This window comes from Argiope bruennichi, chromosome 4 (assembly GCF_947563725.1).
Source record: "Argiope bruennichi chromosome 4, qqArgBrue1.1, whole genome shotgun sequence".
Classification (NCBI taxonomy): Eukaryota; Metazoa; Arthropoda; class Arachnida; order Araneae; family Araneidae; genus Argiope; species Argiope bruennichi.
The window spans coordinates 114,373,144-114,395,662 of NC_079154.1; the positions used below are offsets into that span (position 1 = coordinate 114,373,144).

Genomic DNA, 22,519 nt, shown 5'->3' on the forward strand with positions numbered 1-22,519 from the left:
CATACTTTCCTTGGTTGAACAGACAGCCATGGTTGTTCCTTCATTTGGTCAATCTGATCCCATATTTTTGCAAGTTCTGACCAAACTCCTTTCAAATCTTGAAGTTCTTCCACGGCCACTTGTAAACGTTCATCTGTCGCACTGAGAATGCCTATATGTAATAAAGACCAATAATTTTGATTACAACACTGAACTATAAAAATATCAAATTAATTAAGTGATAAATGGATCAATTACAAACCAATTAAATATATCTTATGAAATAGAACATTTTTTAAAGAATTTTTTTTAATAATTTGTGAATCTTTCAAAATCAAATTTTTAAACACAAACCTGGTTCTTGAAGTTCAAGAGCTTCTTTAGCTCGCATAACATTATCTCTATCTTCCTTCAGACGAGTAAATTTTGATTCAAAAAGCGATAAGTGTCCCATTGCGTCTTGTGGTTTAAGTGATCCCTAAAAAGAATTTTAATATGCAAATTAATTCAACTTTAGAATGTTTTAGATAAAATTAAATGCATTAAATAGAAAAAATCTTACTTCAACTGGTTTTGCTTTTTCCCATTCACTAAGAACATCATTTGTACGAGCTTCAACTGCTTTATCTTCAGCTACAATCTTGACTTGTAAACTAGCAACTTGAACTTGAATAGCACTATCTTTTCGGCGTAAGATTTCATTGAATGCTGACCATTCTCCTTCAACATTATCAATATGAAGCCAAGAATTGGGGAACTGAAACCTTTGTCTTTCTAAAATCCTTTGACCTTCACGGTATAGCTAAAATTATAACAAAAGAATTCAATATTTGGATAAGCACTTTAAGTGTGTTAGGAAAAATATTTTCAAACAAATGTATTAAATTCAAATAAAAAGAATATTTCAAAATAAATATATAGCTATAAAGGACAAAAAAAAATAAAAATACATGCTCTAAACATTCCTGAATACTAAAATTATAAAAACAATTAGTAAAAACTGATATTATGAACAAAATCATAAAATTTAATTTTTAGGAATCAAGAATACAACATTATTGTTACATTCTCAAAATGACTATTTTTTTTTAATTTTTACAATTAACCTTTGAGTTAACTTTAAAAATAACAGTTGTGCTAAAATATACCTATATACAATGCAAAGAAGCTAAAAAACAGTAAACAAGATTAATGTAATCATTTTTCAAGATAAAGAAAAGAAATCAAGCTTACTTCAACTTTTTTGTCCCAAACTTTCATCTTCTTTTTAAGAGACTGAACATAAGTGATGAAAGTCACAGCATCAGAAGTGGAGTCTGTTTCGATAGACTGCTGCTCCAAATCACTACGAGACTGTAAAAACAAAATTATCGAATAAATGTACATCAAAATAATGCTTACAAAATTCCAAAAGTTTTACCAAACATATACTTGCTTTAGAGACAGTGGTGTGAAAAACAGCCATTTCATTTCCAAGTAATGATCCAAACTTTCCTAAAACATCTTTGTGCCATGAGTCATATTTAAGAGAAACTTTAGATTGAACCTAAAAAAAGTAAGCATACTTATTATTTAGTAACCATGCATGTACATATACAGGAACAATAATTTCAATTCCATATACATTTCACAAATATAATAACCAAATTCAGACCATTTTTCAAATTGTATAGGGCAAACTTGCAGCATTTCATGCTAGATGGGAAATTTTTTTTAACTATTTTGAACTGACTATTGGATAGATTTTTTATTTCTTCCTTAGTATTCATTTATTAATTAATTCGATTACCATAAACAATACCTCTATGAAATCAAATTTCTTATTGTTACCATCAACTAAAGTCCTATATTTTATATACTTGTAATTAGTAGTTAACAATAGGGAAGAAATTAAAATAAAATAAAGTAATAAAAGGCTTTTATGATGTTTATACATAGAACGAATATGCTTAAATTTCATATGCTAATTTTGTAAAAATATATTTAGAAGTTATGATTAGAATACTAAAGTAATTGTTAGTATATTTAATAACAAAACATTTAAAATAGCTAATTAATTTTCCTAAAACAAAGCAAATCCTTACTTTTGCATATTCAATGATTATTGGACCAATTTCTTTACGCACTTCAGTGGTATCAAAAGTTGTTCTTGATTTCCTAAAAAATTTAGAAAAAATATATATTATAAACTATCATTTTTAACGAATGCTAATGAAGATTTAAACATAATCAGGAATAATGTATACTTTATTTCAATCAATGTGTTCATCCAAAGATTAATGTTCTCTCCAAGTTTTGAGTAAAGAGCTTCTGGTTGCAAATCCCACAATGCCTGATAACGAAGCCATTCTTTTACATAGGAATCCATTTGCTTGATTTTGTTTTCAATTTCTTGATAAGCAGATTCTAAAGTTAAAGCACCATCTGGCATTTTTCTTAGAAGATTTCGGTAGGATTCTGAAACTGGTCGATCCAAACCAACCTGCAAGAGAAATTGAAAAAGAATTATTTAAGTTTCTCATTTAACTTTAATAAACGAAAAGTAAAGACAAATTACCGAAGAAACATCTAAGCATTTATTGCTAAAATTTAGACAAATACATGATTTTTTTTTTATTACTAATGATTAGAAAAGTTCAATTGACTAAAAATTCTAAACACAACCAAAATAAAAAAAAGCATTTGTTTAAAAAAATCAGTTGTATCAAAACTATATCTCACACAGAAATTTATTATAATAAACTTGTTGAAAATTTTGCTAGTAGTCACTATGGCTGATAAAAATAATTATTCTAAAAACAATTTATTGTTCAGTAAGGGGGGAGAGCGATACAGGTAGAATTGTGCTTGAAGGTTCCCATACTGGAAGTCAATAATATGCATCTCTTCAATAAAATTAACGAAATCTAAAAATGGATATCCTCTTCAGTCCTGATTTTTTTAAAACTGGTTTAAAAATTTGATTTCAAGATCTTTTACCTTTGTTACATCTCAATAGTATGTGGAAAAAAAATTTTGGTGATCAAACAATTTTAAGTCCCATAATTTTAAGGTACACATATGTGTACCTTGGGTCTTAAGTAAGTCAAAGCATCCTCAACAAAAAAAAAAAAAAATATTTAATTTTCCTGGTTACTTAATAGCTATACTTTTCTTATTCTAAGGCCTTATAAATAAAAAAAATACAAAATTTATTATATTAATAATCTATTAAACCTTATTTTAAAGGATTTTTTTTTTTTTTTTTTTTTGATATTACGCAAGTAGATAGTGCATTTTGAGAACTTGAATCTTGTCCTAGAGTTACATCCTGGATACCTGCATTTCGATACAAACTTATCGTACATGTAATGTTGTAGATGGCTTGACATATCTAGTCTTATTTCTTTTAAATTGGGAAGGGGCAATTTTTCTTGCTCTTTTAGAGGTATTTTAACCAGATGGTGGTAATGAAATCTCCAATGGTCTTGTAGTTGCATTTCCATCATTTGATGACCCTTCTATTAATTTGTCTTCATTGAAAGATGATTTTTTTTACTTGTTCTTGGTTTCCTTTCTTGCTGATGATGAGAATTCCCTCATATTTCAACAGGGACCGAATTATATGCATTTGAAATTGCAATAAGGTCATAAGATTTCACTTTCATTCCTGACCGCTCAGCTTGTCGCTTTGCCACCATTTGATAGTATATCAAGAAATTGACAACTACTAAATCTACAAAATGCTTGAATGCTTGTGTTGGTCATTTTTTTCTAATTACTGCATACCGGTAATACACAAAATAATGATTGATGCCACCAATATTATATGTTTTTATAAAAGCAGATTATTTTATATTAGCTTTTTGTTTCAATTATTTTGTCTATCTTCTGCCTATTCCAATTGACTCATTGCCTATACATGTGGATAATAGTCACGGATTTATTATCTTTCTACTTGACAAGGCACATTTGACTATCGTCTGTGACTCATTCATCTTATTTGACAGGTTTCATTATTTTTGATACATGAAAAATTCTATTGTTCCCCCTAAAATCTCTTTTTTTCTAAAAGTTCAAAAACCTCCTTTTGAGTTAAAGCCACTTGACGTGAAAAAAATATTATTAGCTTATAAAATTCTGTATATTCTATACATAATGTCGGTTTGAAATATCAATTACTAACTTCAAGACAGCTATAAAATTAAATTTCTTACTAAAGTTAAAAAATAAATATTTTTAAATTTATATTTTATTACATTACAGAACATAAGAATTATTTATTATAAAAAGTTATACAATATATTCAAGGACAAGAAATGACAATTTGAAAACAAATGCTCAAAAGATAAGCAGTGCAATGGATCGCAAACAGTCAGCAAACGGGCGCGAAAACGCCCAATGTACACATATGTGTACCTTAGTTAAATTTGTATTTTCATCGATTCTATTATAGATAACAAGATATAATTTAGTAATGACTTTAACAAGACACTTAGTATTTTATAAAAAAATATACAAGCGTTTATTTTAATAATAAATATTAAAAAATGCACTTATATTTGTTACGTTTTCTGTTCAACGCCATTTTCGTTATGTCTCTAATTAATAATGATGGATATGAAAAAAATATCGAACTGTAGTGCTATTTATTGATGCAAAATGGAAGCTAAATTCATAAACGTTGAAATGCATGCATTATTTCGTCAAAATTTAACTTTACCGGATAAGAAAAATAAAAAAATTGCAGGTACACATATGTGTACCTCGGGACTGAGGAGGATATACAGCAAGCTGAATCTCATCCATAATACTGGAGAAAAATTACTAACACAAATAAAAAAAACAATATGATAAAGATAAGAATTTATAACTAATAAGATAATATTTCATTCTCATTTAGTAATGAAATCTCTTACAATTAAATAAACTTTTCCGTCCTTTCTCTTCCAAAATGAACAAAGAAAAGAGAGGGGGAAATTCCACTATGTTCTTTGAAAATAGTACCATTTTTGGATAATAAAAATTTTAAAAACGCTAAAAAAAATCAGTTTTTTTAAAAATAATTCTTAAACAATTAAATCCAAATGAAAGTTATTTTTTTTCATACTTTCTTACATTTTTCAAAAATAAAATATTGATTAAATTTTAAAAACTCTCATAAACAAACTGCCATATGCTGCATGATTCCTTTAGAAATTATTTTGTTTTATATATTAAATAAATTTAAAAAATATTACTTTATTTTATACCAGAAGATATTTGCTACAATAAAAATTTAATAAATGTTTTAAAACATTAAGCCAAAAAAGATTATGCCAAAAATGTTGTTATTAATCAGTTATAAATGGATATGCAAATTATAACATGATTCAATCCTTATTCTTCATTTTTAAATAGCAATGTTTAAACACCTCACACACAATTCTTTCAGTTCTTTATATTATGTATTTAAATTTTATGTCAGTAATAAATTTAATCGGTAAATATAAGGATGCACATTTTTTTTCCCTCTAAACAGTCAATTAAGAATTTTAAATAGCATTAGTAATAAAGTGGAAAATTATTATTTTTAAAATTATGATAGAAGTTCACAATAGGTTGAATTAAAATACATTTAATTTGATTAATTTAGATGTTTACCATGAGTGCTGAATACTAGAAAATGCTATATTTAAGAAAAATTATTATGTTTTTATTATAAATAATAAAAGTTACATTAAAATTAGCAAATCTTAATTAAAAGACTGCCCACAATTACTTACTTGATATCTCGAACTTTGAATGCGTGTTTGGAGTAAAACAACATTCTCCCAAGCAAATAACTGTTGCATGATATTAAATCTAGCTTCTTCAACACTTGGATTCACATAAATGACTTGGTTTGTAATACGAATTTCATGAATAAGAGTCTGTATTTGAGGATCACCACCTAATTTATGAGCAGTAGTAGTATCAGTATCATTAGCAAGATCAGAATCTTGTTGACCTTTTCCTTCCAATGCTTTAGTCCATGCTTTAATACCAGCTTCAAGCCTTAATGCAAGTTTTTTCTCAACCTATGAATTAAATTCAAAATCAGACAGCACATTGTTTCTCAACAAATGATTTAAGGCAATAGTTGACATTTTATTTTTAAATTAAAAAAAATTAAGTAAATTCCAGGATGTTTTCGAAGTAAAATAATCATAAAAATTTATATTAAATAAAATTTACGGATAATTAAAAATCAGAAAGGTCTAAAACTTGTATAAGAATCATTATAACAAATTGATTTAAGATATAATTTGTTATAAAAAATTATAACAAAAATTTCTATAAATTTTTAAAAATTTAAAATTAGATAGATCATTTTAATACTGTCAGGGAATAAATCAATTCATATTAAAATAACATTTTTTTATTTTTATTTTTTTAGAAAATACCAAAAATGTATCAAATGTTTAAAGATATCTAATGTTTAAGATATTTTAGGTTAATATAGTTATATGAAAAAATTAGAATCAGTAATCAATATAGATAATTTCATTAACAAAATTAATATTTCATTATTTCATTGAATTGTAAAAATATAGAGAGAATCTTCTCATTCTTTTAATGCAAGAAATTAGAAACATAATCTTACTTCTTCGTCTAACTTGTTCACCCATAAATGAAGGTTTGAATATTGATGAAGACTCAAGTCATCAACAGCCTTTTGAATTTTATTGAGAATATCAGCAAATATGTTAGTACTGTATGCACAAGTTTCTAGTGAGCGAACATCTATATCAATCTGTTCTTCAATAAACAAAAGATCTTCAACCTAAAAAAAAACAATAATTTAATATAAAGATTCTTTAAGGAGGAAAATTATTATTTTCATGAAGAAGAAGATTACAAGCTGACACTAACTTTTTCTTGGAAGTTAAATACATTTTCAGCTAGTCTTTGCACATATGGATCAAGTTTGTATGACTCCCACACTAAGGAAACACCCTGAAAAAATAGGAGAAAATATTTCAATAATTATTTTTTCTAATCTGCAATAAAAATTTTAGTAAATTTTAAAAATATTTACATTCTCCAAGAATAAAATCATGTAAGCTAATTTTACCTCAACAATCAAACTTTGTGCTTCTTTCTTTAGGCCAGCAACCAACAGTGTTATAGATGGTCTTTCTTCAACCTTAGAAATGAATAAAAAAATAATTTTATTTTGATAGCAAATAATTACAAATAAAAATTGGAAAACAAAAACAGGAGATTTATGATATTTTAATTAAACAAGCAATTTACATTTAAATTTAGATTTAATATCAATACTATATAAAATCCAAAAGAAATTAAAGGAACTGTTTCATTACTTTTATTTATGAAGAGAATTATATTATGTGGCTATAAAGAATGCATATAAATTATAAACAACAATCAAATATATTACAAATTAATACAAATATAAAATAATAGAATGTTTAAAACAAATAGAATCATTATCAAATAATAAAATCATAAAATTACAAATTATTCCTTCAAATATCTAGAACAAAAAAACTCAATAATACCTTTTCACAAGTTCTTTCATATGACCTTATGCTTTCAATCAGTGATATAGCAAAGGGATAAAGCTGGTTTGCTTGATGAGCTTTATTAATTATGGCTAAAGGAACCCGAAATCCTAACCAACGCAGATTTCTCACCTATAAACCATTCATAAATGATTTGTAATTCATAAAAGCTTACAAAAAGAGCAAAGGTCAACAAAGAATGCATTGTATATACATATGAAAATCAAAACATACCTCCTTGGCTAATGTGATTATTTCAGGCAAGAAGTTAATTCTTAACTTAAGTACACTTCCTTTGCCAGTTCGAGATCGAGTATTGTCAATGGTAAATATTCTTCCAGAAACACCCAATTGGCGCTGTGCAACCTGTTATAAAAGAATATTAAATTATTATTTGTATATCTAATAAAATTTTATGAATTAAAAGTAATACATTTGCATACATTTTTTTCTGTAATCAAATTTTACAATTCTGGAAACGATATTAGTATATTTTAACAATGTTCTGACTAAAACGGTTTACTATTAATATGATTGCCAGATTTCAATAGTTAAAATTTAAAACAAGAACAATATTTTTTATCTTATCGCTTTTTAACTTCATAAAGATTATATTTGTAGATAAAATATATTCAAAATTTATTAAAACATAATCAATTTTAAATTTAATGATACAGAGCTTAGAAAAATATCCACTAAGACAAAGAATTTAATATAGAACTAATAAATTTATATAACTAATGAGGTTTTCATGAAAGATCAGTATTACCAAAAAATAAATGAAAAGATTGTTTCCAAAATCAAAATTATAACCATATCTTTTGCACAAACAATAAAAATAAAAGAAAGTTAGATATATATTTGATCATCAACCAAGATGATGAAAATTTTTGCAGATGTTAATAATGAGAGAAATACTTTAGGAGATAATATATCTTGGAATCATATATAAAGCATTAAGTAATGCAAATGCTCCACTGTAATGCTAATTTGAGCAACTTTTCTGCATGATGCTACCAAAGACAATGGATTTTTTTTTTATTTCTCCTTAAAATATTTCTTTATTATTATTTCTCATTAAAATATTTCTTTATTATTTGTTCTTTTACTATGTATTTTAGCTCATTAGAAACTTATAAAAAGAATTTGAGTAAGATTCATGCAACGAAAAAAGACTCACAAATCAGCTAATACTTATAAAATACATAAATTAAAGATATATACATATATTAGTTCAATTAAATTTTTAAAATTCATAAAATATGTTTCAGATCTTTCCATTCTTATTAAGCAGGAAATACATCATAGAATAGCATAAAAAGAAAGAACAATAATAATTGCTGGAGCAATGTTTACTTTTAGAGTGCATTAAGAACTGTTTTCATGAGACAAACAAACAAATCAAAAATCTTCAAAAGTTATTATAAAATATTATTGCACTTTTTTTAAACTGTATTGTTAATTGTTTCAGTCAGAGTTAATACTGATTAAATCACTAAAAGAAATAATTAAAAATATTTTTAATTTTGGAACAAGTAATAGTAATAATTTACCATTTTGGACCAATCATCAAAAATCCCTTGAGTGTTTAATTTAACACGAAAACTGTCTGCATCAGCTTTTAGTTTCTGTCCTTCAACATGGTTTTCCCATCCTTTACCTAAAACATCTTCAACTCTTTTCATATATACAGATAGCTGTCTATCAATCTAAAATAGAAAAAAACTCAAAATAATCATTTGCACTTAAATAAAAAAACAAACAATAAGTATATTGGAAATAAATTTATATTCATTTATTAAATAGAAAAAGCTAATAATTCATTAAAAAAAAATAGCTTTTTTTTTGTGATTTTACATCATTCAAGAAAAAGCATAGGTTCCTAATTAATGTTTTTTGTAAGCTTACAAACAAAACAAAACATGGTTATTTTCATTTTGTAAAATAATTTATGTGAATTTTGCACTTGTTAACTTACATAACAATATGTATACTGTTAAAGACAAAGGAAAAATCTAATAATACTTAAATTAAATTCGTGAACACATTTATTACAATGCATTCACATTAAAAAAATTACAAATTTGAATTTTTAATAAAAAATTTCTAAAAAAATAAAATAAATTTACTTTTATTAAGTCATATAATACAGAACTTAAAACTTATATTTAATAAATATCCAATCAATAATTAAAATGATGCTAAATCTATAAGCAATTATAGTTTTTAATAAACTGGGAAAATAAAAATTGTTTTAAAAAGTACAATGGCAAGTTGATGAAATATAAAAAGTAAATAATCATTCTTTAAATTTCAAAACCTCAATCACAAATTCTAAGAAACACAATGCAAAATAATTTTGAAGTTAAAAAAAAATCTGAGACAAAATGTTCTGCTAAATGCAACTATTTCAAGGTATCAAATACTTTCAAATCAATTTTTTTCATTTAATATCGCTAAAAAGATAAAAAAATCACAGTATATCTTGCCGACTGATTTTTTTTAACTTGATAATAGCATGACACAAATATAGTCCGAAGTCCTTTGGGGCAAAATCCAATATTCTCGGCTCTTTTTGACTTATTTTTCAAAGAGTTTAAATTGTAATATTACTTCGTTGGTTCAATTATAAAATATAATTATTTTTATACGCATTTGTATACAACTAAATAAGAAATCTAAAATAAAAATAAGTTCACATAATTTTACAATTTATAAGAAAGATTTAAGATGTAATCCTACCTGCTTAGCCCAAATGATGGATCCTGCCACTGGAGGTAAATCTCTAACTCTACTCATACGACATGCCTTACTCTGAGGATACTGTACTTTAAACTTCTCATGAAGAGCAACTATGTCATCTTTTACTCTCTGAATGAGTTGTGTTTGGTATTCTCTGATAGCACCACGGATGTGGGGTCGAACAAATAAAGCATTGAATCGTGAAAATATGCGGAACATTTCATTAGCGTTCTTTGCTGTTCCTAACTGATCACGCAATCGGGCTGTAATCCTTGTCTCCACACGATCAATTCGTTCTTCATACCTATAAAAGTAAATATACATTATTTCCAAAAATTTTTAAAAAATTGAGATCATTTTATTACAAACATAAATTATATACATATATATGTATTGCATTAAGTATGTTCATACATTGACCACAAAAATCATTAATATGAGGCATTTCTAAAAAAATTAATATGTATATTTATTGATATTAGTATTGTGATCTTTTTATTAATGAAAGATTCCAAATATTCAAGGAAAAATTTCCTTAATGATAAACAAATCTTTCAAGTATCCTTCTGCACAATAAATTAGGCATCAAAAGATAAATTATAATAATTCATAAACAATCAAATCAAATTTGTTAATCGTATTTTTAAAAAATAAGCATACTTCAATTCAAATCAACAACTTACAAAGTAACATAATAAAAATTAAATTACAAAATACAACAAACAAACAACATCTAATGAACACTAAATATAATAAAATGAATAAAAGCTTACCGACGTAAAGATGCTTCCCATGCTTCAGTTCCTTCTTTAGAAATATCCAAACCATCCACTTCCTTGACATTTTCATATGCCAGATTGACTTCCTGACAGAAAATAATACACAATTACAAAAAGAATTTCATAATGGCATTTATAAACTTTGTAGAAAGAATATCTATTGTATTTTATACACTAATGGTCAACTCATTTGGTACATATTTAGATTGAAATTAGTTCAAAAATTTATTCAGCTTCCTTTCAGTGTAAATTTTTGTACAATAATTATAACTATTTTAATTCCTAGCAAAAAAAAAAAAAAAAAAAATGGTAAGCCCCATCCATTTAATAGATTTTATTATTTTCAATCAAAAATTTTGACACAAATACAAAAATGTACAACATAGTTATATTTTGTGAATAACTATAAAAAGATATTCTTCATAATTAACTAGTAGATAAAGACTTAAGCTCAAGAAAAAATTATAGAGCCTTATTTGGACTTTCAACTAAATATAGATCTATATTAAAGAAAGATTTTATAAAATATTTATCAAGTTACAAACACCTATGTAGCTGTATCGACCAATGGCCAAAAGAGGTAAAGTGAATTGCATGAGAGGCAGATGGCTGATACGAGTAAAACTGTGTGTGTTAGTAAGAGCTTTAGGAGGAACTCCACAAAAAGAGTTTAAATCCGAATTTAACTGCAGAGTAAACAGTCATTTAAAAAAATGCAATAAACTTCTGTCGTCAAGTAACGTGTCATCACTTGCGTTAAGATACACATCGCTAGAACTTAAATCTTCATAAATTTTCTTTTAGTATTTAAAATAGAAGATTGAATTTTTAAATATAAAATAACAATATTCAAGTCGATAAATTCAGTACAATTCTTCTATTCTAATTTATAAAAACTTATTTAACTTTAATAATAAGTTTTCATTTATTCTTACTTCAATGGCATTGACATCTGCAGCATCAAGTGAATCTGTTTTTGATTCGGCTGCATCTTGCTCAACTGGAGTGCCTGCTTGTTGAGGAGGCCTTGGTACAACTGATGGCCGCAAAACACGCACAATAACAGTTCGAAGCTGTTCATGTTGTCGACGGAATCTACAAATTAGAATAAATATTTAATGAACAAAAGGAAATTTTTTTGCTTAATGACAGACTTCATTTCTCGTTAAGCAAATAATTTAGTACAAATAATAATATGTCAGGCTTTTAAAACCTACTTCCTCATTTGTTCCATTCGAGCTTGTAATTTTTTATGAGCAGGGCTTACACGCCAGACCATTTTCAAATGCTCATCTCTTTTCTTTTTTACTATATCTCTAAGTAATCCTTGAAGTTTATCATATTCATCATCCCATGTGCTGAAGACTTCAAAGCAAGCATTTAAAACCTGCAAAAAAATTTGCCAAATGTAAGAACATTAAATTTCTATCCCCAGTAATGTAGAATTGATATATAATTAGTCTTTATGTGTAAATTTTATTTTTATATTTAAATACTATGTAATTGCTACATAAAGTTACCAAAACTGAGTAGTCTTAAGCTAATAAGTACTTACTTTTTCAAATTCATCAAATGGAATATGCATTAGTCTTCGAGTACCAAGTACCTAAAAAAATACATATATAATGAATATACATAGATGCTGTTTATGTATCATTATTACGTTTTGAAATATATTTATCATGCTTGAAGTATAATAGATTCTAAAGTCAATTTATGATTACACTTTTAAAATAATTAATTTTCTGTAAACACTATATAAATGCCTAATTTAATAATTTTTTCTTAATTGAACTTACAGATAAGTCAAGAATATAAAATGCTATTTATTTAATACTTTTTTTTATCTGTTTCATGTAACTGATAAAAAGACCGGTTACTACTTAAAAATAATTGGAAAACAGATGCATGTCATTTTACACACATGCGATTTGAAGAAGCAGTTATTTGTGGTCTTTGCCCAAACTATGGCAAGAGCAACACAGGGAACCAAATAGGAAAGAAGAAAGCAGAAAAAAAAATGACTATGAAAAAAATATTCTGAAGTTATACAGTTTTAGAAAGGAACCTATTGTATGAACATTTTGATTTCTCGGGAAAATAACTAGCCTACACAACTTAGAAATTCAGATTACAGAGAAAATGACGCGATTAGAACATACCTAATATGAAATTATATATTATATAAAAATTTAAAAATAAAAGAGAAAATACATGTAAAAATTTAACAAAAAAAAGAAGAGAAAACTGAAAATAAATTGGATTGAAGAAAAAAAATATTGTTTATAAAAAATGTTACAATTCTTTTTGTGATCCACATTAATTTCATTCCCTGATAAGCAATTAAAAACATCAATTGCTTAGTTTCATATTCTGTTTTACATTTTATTTTAACACAATTTATATAAAATTTATTTATAGTATAAGTAGAATATTTAAAATTATACTTTTTAAAAATTTGACATATTTTAAACAAAAAAAAAGTAATATCAATAAGAATATCAAAACAAAATTTAATTTATTCATTTTAATATTTTATGGAAATCAAATGATAAAAGTCTTTTTGCAGGAATATGTATAACAAGATTGCGATAAACTACCTTTAAGAGTTGATTCATTAGATCTCTCGATATTGCTTCCACCAAACGCAGTGCTCTCTGAATCGGATATTTGGTGCTGCGAATTTTTCTCAGGTGGAAAAAAATAGCTCCAAGTGCAGTTCTGATTTTGTCAAGCTCAGTTGCTGATAGCAAATCATTTAAGGGAAAATCTTTCATTAGAGGATTATAATCATTTACAGTTGCCAAAGCTTGTTTTAAACCTGAAATATGGACCATAATTACAATAATGAACCCAATACTACATAAAATCACATGTAACTGCAAATAGATTAAATAAACATGGTTTCAATTCATGAAAATTTAATGCAAATAAAATACTACAGAAAACTGCAATTCAAAGATTGCCCTATTCATGTAATTAGCATTTCAAAGAATGAAAATACTCTTCCATCAACTTTTGCATATATATATAAAGATACTACTGGCACAGTAGAGAAACCTTTAATTCACTCTTTTTCTTAGAAAGGTTTCAGTTAAAGCCACAGCATCTGCGAAGGATATGACTATTCAATAGCATTCATCTTCTTTATGTTTTTGAATCATTGGATAGTGGACGTTTCCCATTTATGGATTTTGGGAGCAGTTCGTAGCATATTTTTAATAATTGTGTTCCTAAACAGATATAACTTTTAAAATGGCCTTTTCTTAGATTCATCACTGTCCAAAACATAAAAATCAATCAGAATTCCAGACTCAAATTTTTTTTAACAATTGTAATGTGTTTTTTTATTTAAAATTTTCTTAGCATGTTTGTTTATATATCACACTACTTACAAAAGTTAATGATACAGATTTCATTCAGTTAAAAGAAATATAGAATCCATTACCTGTATCAGTATCAAAACTGACAGTTGCATGAAAACGTTTTCCCTTCTTTAAAATGTCAAGGGTTAAAGCAACTTCAGGACTTTCTCTCTTCTCTTGAATACGCAAAAGCGCTCTTTCTAAGTTCAACCAAAAACTAATTTCTTGCAGTGCAGTGCCTGATGATGGATCTCTGTCCAATTTAGTAACCTGAAATATTAATGCAATTTGAAATATTAATGTCTTGACAAGCTATACATCCATTCTCAACAAAACTCAAATAGATCTTTATGTAAAAAAAGTCATAAAATTAAAAACATTAAAGAAATATAGAACACATTTTAAAAGCATAATAAAAAGAAATGGTAACTTTAGTATGGTATAATATAGTGGCATACTCTGATGTAAAGTTAGCAAGTTTGTTCACCATACAATGACATTTGGTTTCGGGCTGCAAAGCTTGTATGCAATTAGTACCTAAATGAAGTACTTATGAAAAAGGAAAGAGTTTGACCTCTTAAATAATTTTATATATTTGTCTTACTATTTCAATTAAATACATTAAATTTTCATTTTTCCATCATTACAAATTCATTAGATCATAATTTTGGTTTCTGTAATTTTTTTTAACTAATAAAAAATGCAGTATATGTAAAAAAATAAAATTTATAAACCCAAGTGATTAATATTAAAAAAAGAATTGAAATTATTAATAATCTAAATTAATCGCATTAGGTCAATCTGCAATATTAATAACTAAAACATTTATTTTATAGAGCAAAAATAACAAATATTCTTGAATGTTTTTGTAACCATTTAATAAATTTACAAAGCTTTCAATACAAATCACATAGACACAAATAGAGAAAATCTGTAGAAGCAAGTGGAGATCACATAATTTATACTTATGAAACCAACTTTATTACATGAATTAGATTTTTCAAAAAATTATTATCATATTTCTTGGTCACTTTTAGAATATTAGAATCAAAAAGATGGCTAGTGATTAGCAAGTTTTTTTATGGCACTTTATGTATTAATAATTACTCAATATATTAATTTGTTGGATTTTTAAATGCTTCTGTAATAGCTTGGCTAATGGGCTTGGTTATGGCTAATCATAATATGCACAGGTTCATGAAACAAAAATGCACAAAGTTGACACATTTAGAATAAAATTTAAATATTACTAAGCACATAGAAAATAAATTCACAATTTTATATTATAGAGGAAAAATGCTAATATTAATAATGAAATACTTTTAAAATAATAATAACAGAATTTGCATATTTAAATGAAACAGAAAATTCTGAATAAAAATTACCTTTAAATGAGAGCTAACAAATTATTAAACATGATTTAATATGCCTCAAAGATCTAATAATAAAATTTAAAACTCATTTGCAAGAAATTAATTTTAAAATTTTGGAATCTTTTGCTAAAAAGCTTTCAAATTTCAATTTCAATATTAAATAAATTCTTTCAAAAGCATGGTAAGAACCTGTGCATAATTTAAAATGTGTCAATGATATTTGCTTATTCAAAAAATCTTAAGTACCTAATGAATAGAAATAACTAGATATTAAAAAGGAGAAACTAATTTTTTTAAAATCTATATTCTACCCCCCCCCCCCCCAAAAAAAAACACATTTTATGTCAAACATGCATAATATATTCTACAAAAAGACATTAATACAAATTACATTGTCAGAGAAAAATGAAATACCTTTTGAATTTCTCTAATCCATCTATTTACTCCATTCTGCAATTGATTTAGGAATGTTGAATCTTCTACTTTATCACCAAAATCATTTACAGTTGCTTTTCTACCTTCATCACTGGCTTTTTTTATTGTTGCAGCTACAGCAGGATGAATAAGAAGAGTTATTTCTGGAATGTCAATGTTTTGTTGCAAGTGAAGTAGTCCCATTTCTAACTCAGCAATCTTTTTCTCCACAGTAGGAGCCATTTTATCTCCATCTCTGCAAAAACACAGTTGAAATTAATACAAATCAATAAGCAACAAATCAAAAGGTTTTTATGAGTGAATAATGTACATATTTTTATTAACAGAATATTACTACCTTGAAATGTAATAATCATAAAGCATAAAAATGAAAAGAAAAATTTAAGTATTGCTCTCTTATTAGTAATATTAATAATATAAAACTAAAAAAATAATTACAGAATTCTTTCTCAATGTAATTATTTTTATTTCACTTATAATACAATATTACAGAAAAATGCATGAATCATAAATCAAATTTTAATTTGACACACAATTTAAAATCATATGATGGGCAATCCCTTAAGTGCACGGGCATTGATAGCCCATGCTCTTAAGGGGTTAGTATAAAGACTCTGCATAACTGATGCCTATTTAGTAAATGTATGCTGATCCATTCTCAGACACCCTTTGAGAGTTCTCATAAAACCTCCCTATTCCTGACCCATTTGAACAAGTGGTTCTTATGAACAAAGTACATGCCATGAGTATTCAATCAATCACGTTAAACAAAAGGAGGTGCAAAATTTTGAGTAATATCCTAGCACCATGGGTACCCTCTTCAGTTTCACAAAAAAGAGTGTTTAGGACCTTTCAGAAGTAATAAGATTTGAATCAAACAATTACTTTTAAAATGTTATAATGAAAACTTGTATTAAAAACATATAAAACTTTATTTTCAGGATATGCTTTATCATTACCTTTCAGCTCTGCCAGTTTCCCGAACATAAGACTTGAAATAAGGAGCTACAGCACTGCTGACATATGAATGAAGAGTTTCATAAGGAGATGCATCATTCAAATTCATTACCCGTACTTGAGATACAATTTTCTTGTCAGCCTCAATGACAGATGAGGTCTTGATGATAACAATACTACATGGGGAAAATATAAATTACATATCTGGCAGAATTCATTAAGATTTTAATAAATAATAGTAAATAAATATTGGATATACCTGTTAACTTTTGGATTCGTAAAACGTACATCATCAGATATGATATATACAACATTTTCTTTTTCTTCATCCCCTTCTCCACCTGCTTCAGTAACCTCTTCATCATCTGTAAAATGTAATAATTTTATTGATAAATACTCTATAAAAATATACTTTAAAAAATTAGAGTTTCTCTTTTCATTGTGTAATATATATACATTATCACTTTCATTGGCTAGGAAATAAATTATCGCTACTATTGTTGATAAATCATTTTTATACCATAACAAAAACAGACAGTATAATCAAAAATTTGAAATAGATTAATTCATCTCAGAAACATTCTAACTTGGAGCTACTTAATCCTTTCGGCCCTAATGAGCATGAGCATCTGAAAGATTAGACTTCAGGCTCTATTGGATAAATAAATCCTACTTTCACATGACTTATGGGAGAAAGAACAATTTTTAATGAGATTTAAAATTTTAAGCATGTAACAGTCAGGTAGGTCTAAAGGATTAAATTGTCAGTTAAGACTCAAATTAAGGTATAGTGGATTTTCATACTAGCTTTTTTATTCAGATTCATTATTTACAGAAGAAAAATTATATAAAATAAAAATAAAATAATTTCTTATAAAGAATTCCCTTTATATATATCTATATATGAGCTTAAAGAAAACTGTGATTTTACAAATCACAATTTTATTTACAAATAAGAAGCTGGATACTTCTATAAAAAAGAAACAGAAAAAACAAAATTTAATTTTTTTAAAAATATTAAGTTATAAAGTTGCTTTTCAAAGAACGTGTGATTTAAGATACAATGCTAAAAAAAGCATCTAAATTACTCTGAGAAATAATGAAGAATTGCATGTAAAATTCTTAGTTTGTAATATTAACTAAATTTGGAGTCAAAAGTTTATTTTAATTAATTAAAACCTTACATTTATTTTAAAAAATTAAAATCTTACAGCAATTAATATCATTAATTCAAAGTGAATATAGTAAATCACAAATTTTCTATTATATTTTTAAATATTTTCTAAAATTACATTTTATTTTGATGAAAAGTTTTTTAATAAAAACTTTTCACTGATATTTAAGTCAACTAATATAATTATGATAAAATATAACACCCGAGTTGCCCAAGATAATGTTACCAATCAGTTGCCCAAGATAATAATATATCAGACAATGGATCTTTTATTCCCATTTTTTAATTCCACAATCTTATTTTTGAGTAACTGCATTTGGCTGGGTCCATCCCTAATGATACGATTATCTTAATTTTTTTAAAAAGAAAATAATAAAGTATGCAGCCAGTGTATGATATAATTGAGATTTTAAAGCAATATATATAATTGCATTATTTGAAGCTGCTTTTGCTAAATTATTTTGACAACATTCAACTTTTTACATTATTTTCACAACAGACCAAGATTATCCTAGTTTTTAGAGAAATGGTCAGATTTCTGAATAAATTTTTAATAACTAAAATAAATAACCACCATTAGTGATATTATGGTAATATAGCTTGATTTTTAATTTATTGCATATAGTAATTTTTATAATAAGTTTATAATATTTATCTAATTTAAAGGCAAAGAATGATAAATATAATTATTATCATTAGCAATTAAGATTATCATCCTTTGCAATTATCAATGTTGAAGAATTTTAAAACAAATAAAGATACAGGAAACATTTTTTAATTAATAATAAAATATGAAATCTTTAAAAATTTGAAATTCCAACATTTATATTTAATTAAATATAATTAAACCGTCTCTATACAGAAAAATATATTCAATACAATATGTAAAAATTGAATAATACGCAGCATTTCACTAGATGTAGAAAGAAAGATAAATACAAATGCGGAAAAGAAAGAATAAGTATAATAGAACTTTGTTAAAAAAAAACAACAGCGTTTTATAAATATTAATTACATCGCGTGCTAACTAATAGTAATAGAGTAAAAAATGAAATATAATAAAATGTAAATAAATTGTATTAATGGATTCTATTCTTTTGTAATATAATCGAATGAATTTCCCAATGCTGTTGTCAAATCACATTTTAACTTGAAACAAATTAAAAGACATGATGAAACAGTTATGATTAGTGACAATTTTTGCCGGAAATGAATGAATCGATTTTCTGAAAATTACCTTTACTAGAAGATCGTTGTATTAAAAGTGCTCGACATTGCGGATCTCCAATAAATTTTTTTAGAATCTCTAAATTATTTCTGTCGGATAAAGCAGCGACCAGAGCAGGGTGTACTTCGTCATCATCTTCCAACAACACCGGTACCACCCTCTTAATATATTTTATAAAAACATTAACATCAGCTAATTCAGAGGTTACTGGTTGAGATACAGAAGGAGGTTGAGAAGCTGATCCTTCTAATGAATCTGCCATGATTCTTTTAAAGTTAAATTTTCATTTAACTTAACATGTTATAAACTCTATCATTTATACCACCACACCATGGCCGACAACACAAATGACTCATGAATAAACAAAACAAAATCAAAATCAGAAACTACTTATGTTGCCATTTAGTAAGAAAACTTTTCCAGGAAATAATATAAAATAGAAGACGAATGACGGAGAGAAAGAAACATTCCTGTTTCTACAAGCTTTCGAAATGAAAACTGATTCAAAACTACTTGCAAATATTGTGATGAATATATAGTTTTATTGAATAGTAGCAAAGAAAAAATAATGGCATCAGAGAATCTAACCCATTCTCTTATAAACGGATTTCAGTATAAATAATGCTACAAATACAACTCTTAAATTTTGTTACTGGTCAAAATTAGACAACTTATTTTTTTAAAATTACTTTCAATGCAATTATTATTTCACAAGATGTTAGTTTTTACTTGTAGCAAAGATTGCAACTCGGCATAATAAAAGAATAACTAACAAAATAACGAATTTACAGGATCCTGATTCGAATAAGAAATGGTGAAGAAGATAAGGATTCGGATAAGAAATGATCAAGAATAATTATTATTTCACGAAATACACAAGATTACATTTACATTTTTAATTTGGTGTCAATAAAAAGATTGATAGAAGGACGTTCAATCAACATCCTTATATAATGATGTATTAGAAGTTTCGGTTTCGAAGGAAAGCACGTATATAATAAATATTACATCCTTGTTAAAACGTAAGTTTTAACCCTTTGTAAAACTTCCTGAAAAGCGAATATGGTGAGACACAACAGTAATGGCATTGCATCGATTTTCTAAAAGAGATGCACTAAAAATGCGAGCTGGATTTTTTTTTTTTTTTTCCCTACTCCTCCTCTATATCACGGATGGCCAGTCTCTAGGGAAGGTGGAAATTACCACTCATTCAAGTCAGATTTTATTGTTTTCATTTATTGTGTTTGACTACAAAAGTCAGATGGTATCTAGGAGTATTAAATAGGAAGAGGCCCAGTTGCATTTAAACCAGGATTTCTCGGTGATATTATCGAAATGAGAATCGCAGTACAGCATAATTATAAACAGCAAAGTTTCTTTTTAATTTTGTCTAACCATTATATGTGCAAACATAATGATTTATTATATGGTTGACCTAACAAAGAAAATGTCAAAATAATCACTTTATGTAGATTTAAAATTGCCTTTATATTACCTTTGAATTCTTTTAAATAAATAATTATTTTTAATTCTTTTGAACTGAGCAATCAACATTTCCAATGCAGTAATATTTGTCCTGAACAAAAATTAATCAAAAATAATCATGCTAATCCGATATTTACAAATAAAAGTGCATATTTGTATGGAAGGCACTGAATCATCTAATTACAGTAAAAGAGAATTTTTGAATTAAAATCAGCCAACTGGTTTGGTGGCTGAAAAAAAGTATTCCAGAGTCACTTGTATTAATTATCCATGCCTGAAAATATTTCGTTACAACCTTCTTCAAAATTTGATTTTATTCAATTAATACTATTGGTTTACACTTTCCCTATATATATATATATATATATATATACACAAAAGTATTAAAATCAAGTTAATAGGAAAATTAAATAAACCAAATAAAAAAAGAAAGAATAATGATTCCTCGTGACCCGAAAAGGGTCACGAGGAATCATTATTAGACTTTTTGTCTGCATTCCCTCACAGAAAAAAATCCCTTTTTTTTTAATCAGGTGGGATTTTTTTTTTATTTGGTTTATTTAATTTTCCTATTAACTTGATTTTAATAGTTGTGTATCAATTCATCTGAGTTGTAGAAGTAGCTGCATTTGCGCTCACTAAATACTATGAAGTTTTTCCTGCTCCTTTTTTTTTTTTTTTTTTTTTTTAGTTTCAATAAAAAAATAATTTTCAGTTGCGATTCCGAAACTATTTCGTTTCGTTTTCATTTTGGTTTCGTTTTCAAAATATTTCTTACTTTAGATTGGTTACTATATATATATATATATATATATATATATATAATTTGTTCAAATTTTCAATCGTTAATAAAATACTTTTCATTCATTCACTCAAGTTCAAATACATTTTTTTAAACTTGTAGCGGATGACACTTTATGTTAATACAGTTTCTTCAATTCCTACTATTAGTTCACACTCTCCCTATATATAAAGACTTTAAAAAAAAATTTGCCACTTAATATCATAATTCTGTTTTATGTATATACATATTTATATTAATTGTAATTATTTAATAAAAAGTAACTAAAATAAAATAAAAATTATTGATGTAAGTAAGAATTGACTTACATTTTATATATATATATATATATATATATATATATATATATATATATATATATATATATTACTTATTTTTAATCATTATTTTTTATTGAAAATCAATTATCTCTTCACACGTAAATGCTTGAACTGAATGCAATTTCAAATTTAAAGCTTTATTAATTATACCACATTAATGCTTAAACACCAATAAAATGCCTTTATTTAAAATTTATTTGTGGATTTCTAAGCTGTTCTATTGATTTAAAACATCTGAAATTTAACAAAATATCGACACATTTTGGGAATTTTTTTTATCTTTTTCCATCATTGTATAATCACATTCAAAGAAGTAGTCTCTTCAAGAACATCCAAAGGTAATAGAACAGATAA

At 26.0% G+C, this 22,519-nt stretch overlaps 1 protein-coding gene across 2 annotated transcripts in view; it reads right to left on the minus strand.

Annotated features, from left to right (window-relative positions):
* LOC129965635 (dynein heavy chain, cytoplasmic-like) overlaps window positions 1–19,900 on the minus strand; it is a 75,916-nt gene extending 56,016 nt beyond the window's left edge. For both annotated transcript variants that reach the window (XM_056079698.1, XM_056079697.1), the window contains exons 1-25: window positions 19,568–19,900; window positions 17,416–17,521; window positions 17,159–17,332; window positions 16,179–16,434; window positions 14,475–14,661; window positions 13,627–13,847; window positions 12,582–12,632; window positions 12,244–12,413; window positions 11,962–12,121; window positions 11,021–11,112; window positions 10,248–10,551; window positions 9,059–9,214; window positions 7,740–7,871; window positions 7,503–7,637; window positions 7,055–7,126; window positions 6,853–6,936; window positions 6,584–6,763; window positions 5,724–6,017; window positions 2,226–2,461; window positions 2,064–2,136; window positions 1,415–1,525; window positions 1,213–1,332; window positions 542–781; window positions 334–457; window positions 6–151 (exon numbers count right to left, since the gene is read on the minus strand). In XM_056079698.1, coding sequence (XP_055935673.1) covers window positions 6–151; window positions 334–457; window positions 542–781; window positions 1,213–1,332; window positions 1,415–1,525; window positions 2,064–2,136; window positions 2,226–2,461; window positions 5,724–6,017; window positions 6,584–6,763; window positions 6,853–6,936; window positions 7,055–7,126; window positions 7,503–7,637; window positions 7,740–7,871; window positions 9,059–9,214; window positions 10,248–10,551; window positions 11,021–11,112; window positions 11,962–12,121; window positions 12,244–12,413; window positions 12,582–12,632; window positions 13,627–13,847; window positions 14,475–14,661; window positions 16,179–16,434; window positions 17,159–17,332; window positions 17,416–17,521; window positions 19,568–19,820 — 4,077 coding nt within the window. In that variant the 5' untranslated portion in view covers window positions 19,821–19,900. The remainder of the gene's footprint in view (window positions 1–5; window positions 152–333; window positions 458–541; window positions 782–1,212; window positions 1,333–1,414; window positions 1,526–2,063; window positions 2,137–2,225; window positions 2,462–5,723; window positions 6,018–6,583; window positions 6,764–6,852; window positions 6,937–7,054; window positions 7,127–7,502; window positions 7,638–7,739; window positions 7,872–9,058; window positions 9,215–10,247; window positions 10,552–11,020; window positions 11,113–11,961; window positions 12,122–12,243; window positions 12,414–12,581; window positions 12,633–13,626; window positions 13,848–14,474; window positions 14,662–16,178; window positions 16,435–17,158; window positions 17,333–17,415; window positions 17,522–19,567) is intronic.
* Between the last annotated feature and the right edge of the window lie 2,619 nt (window positions 19,901–22,519).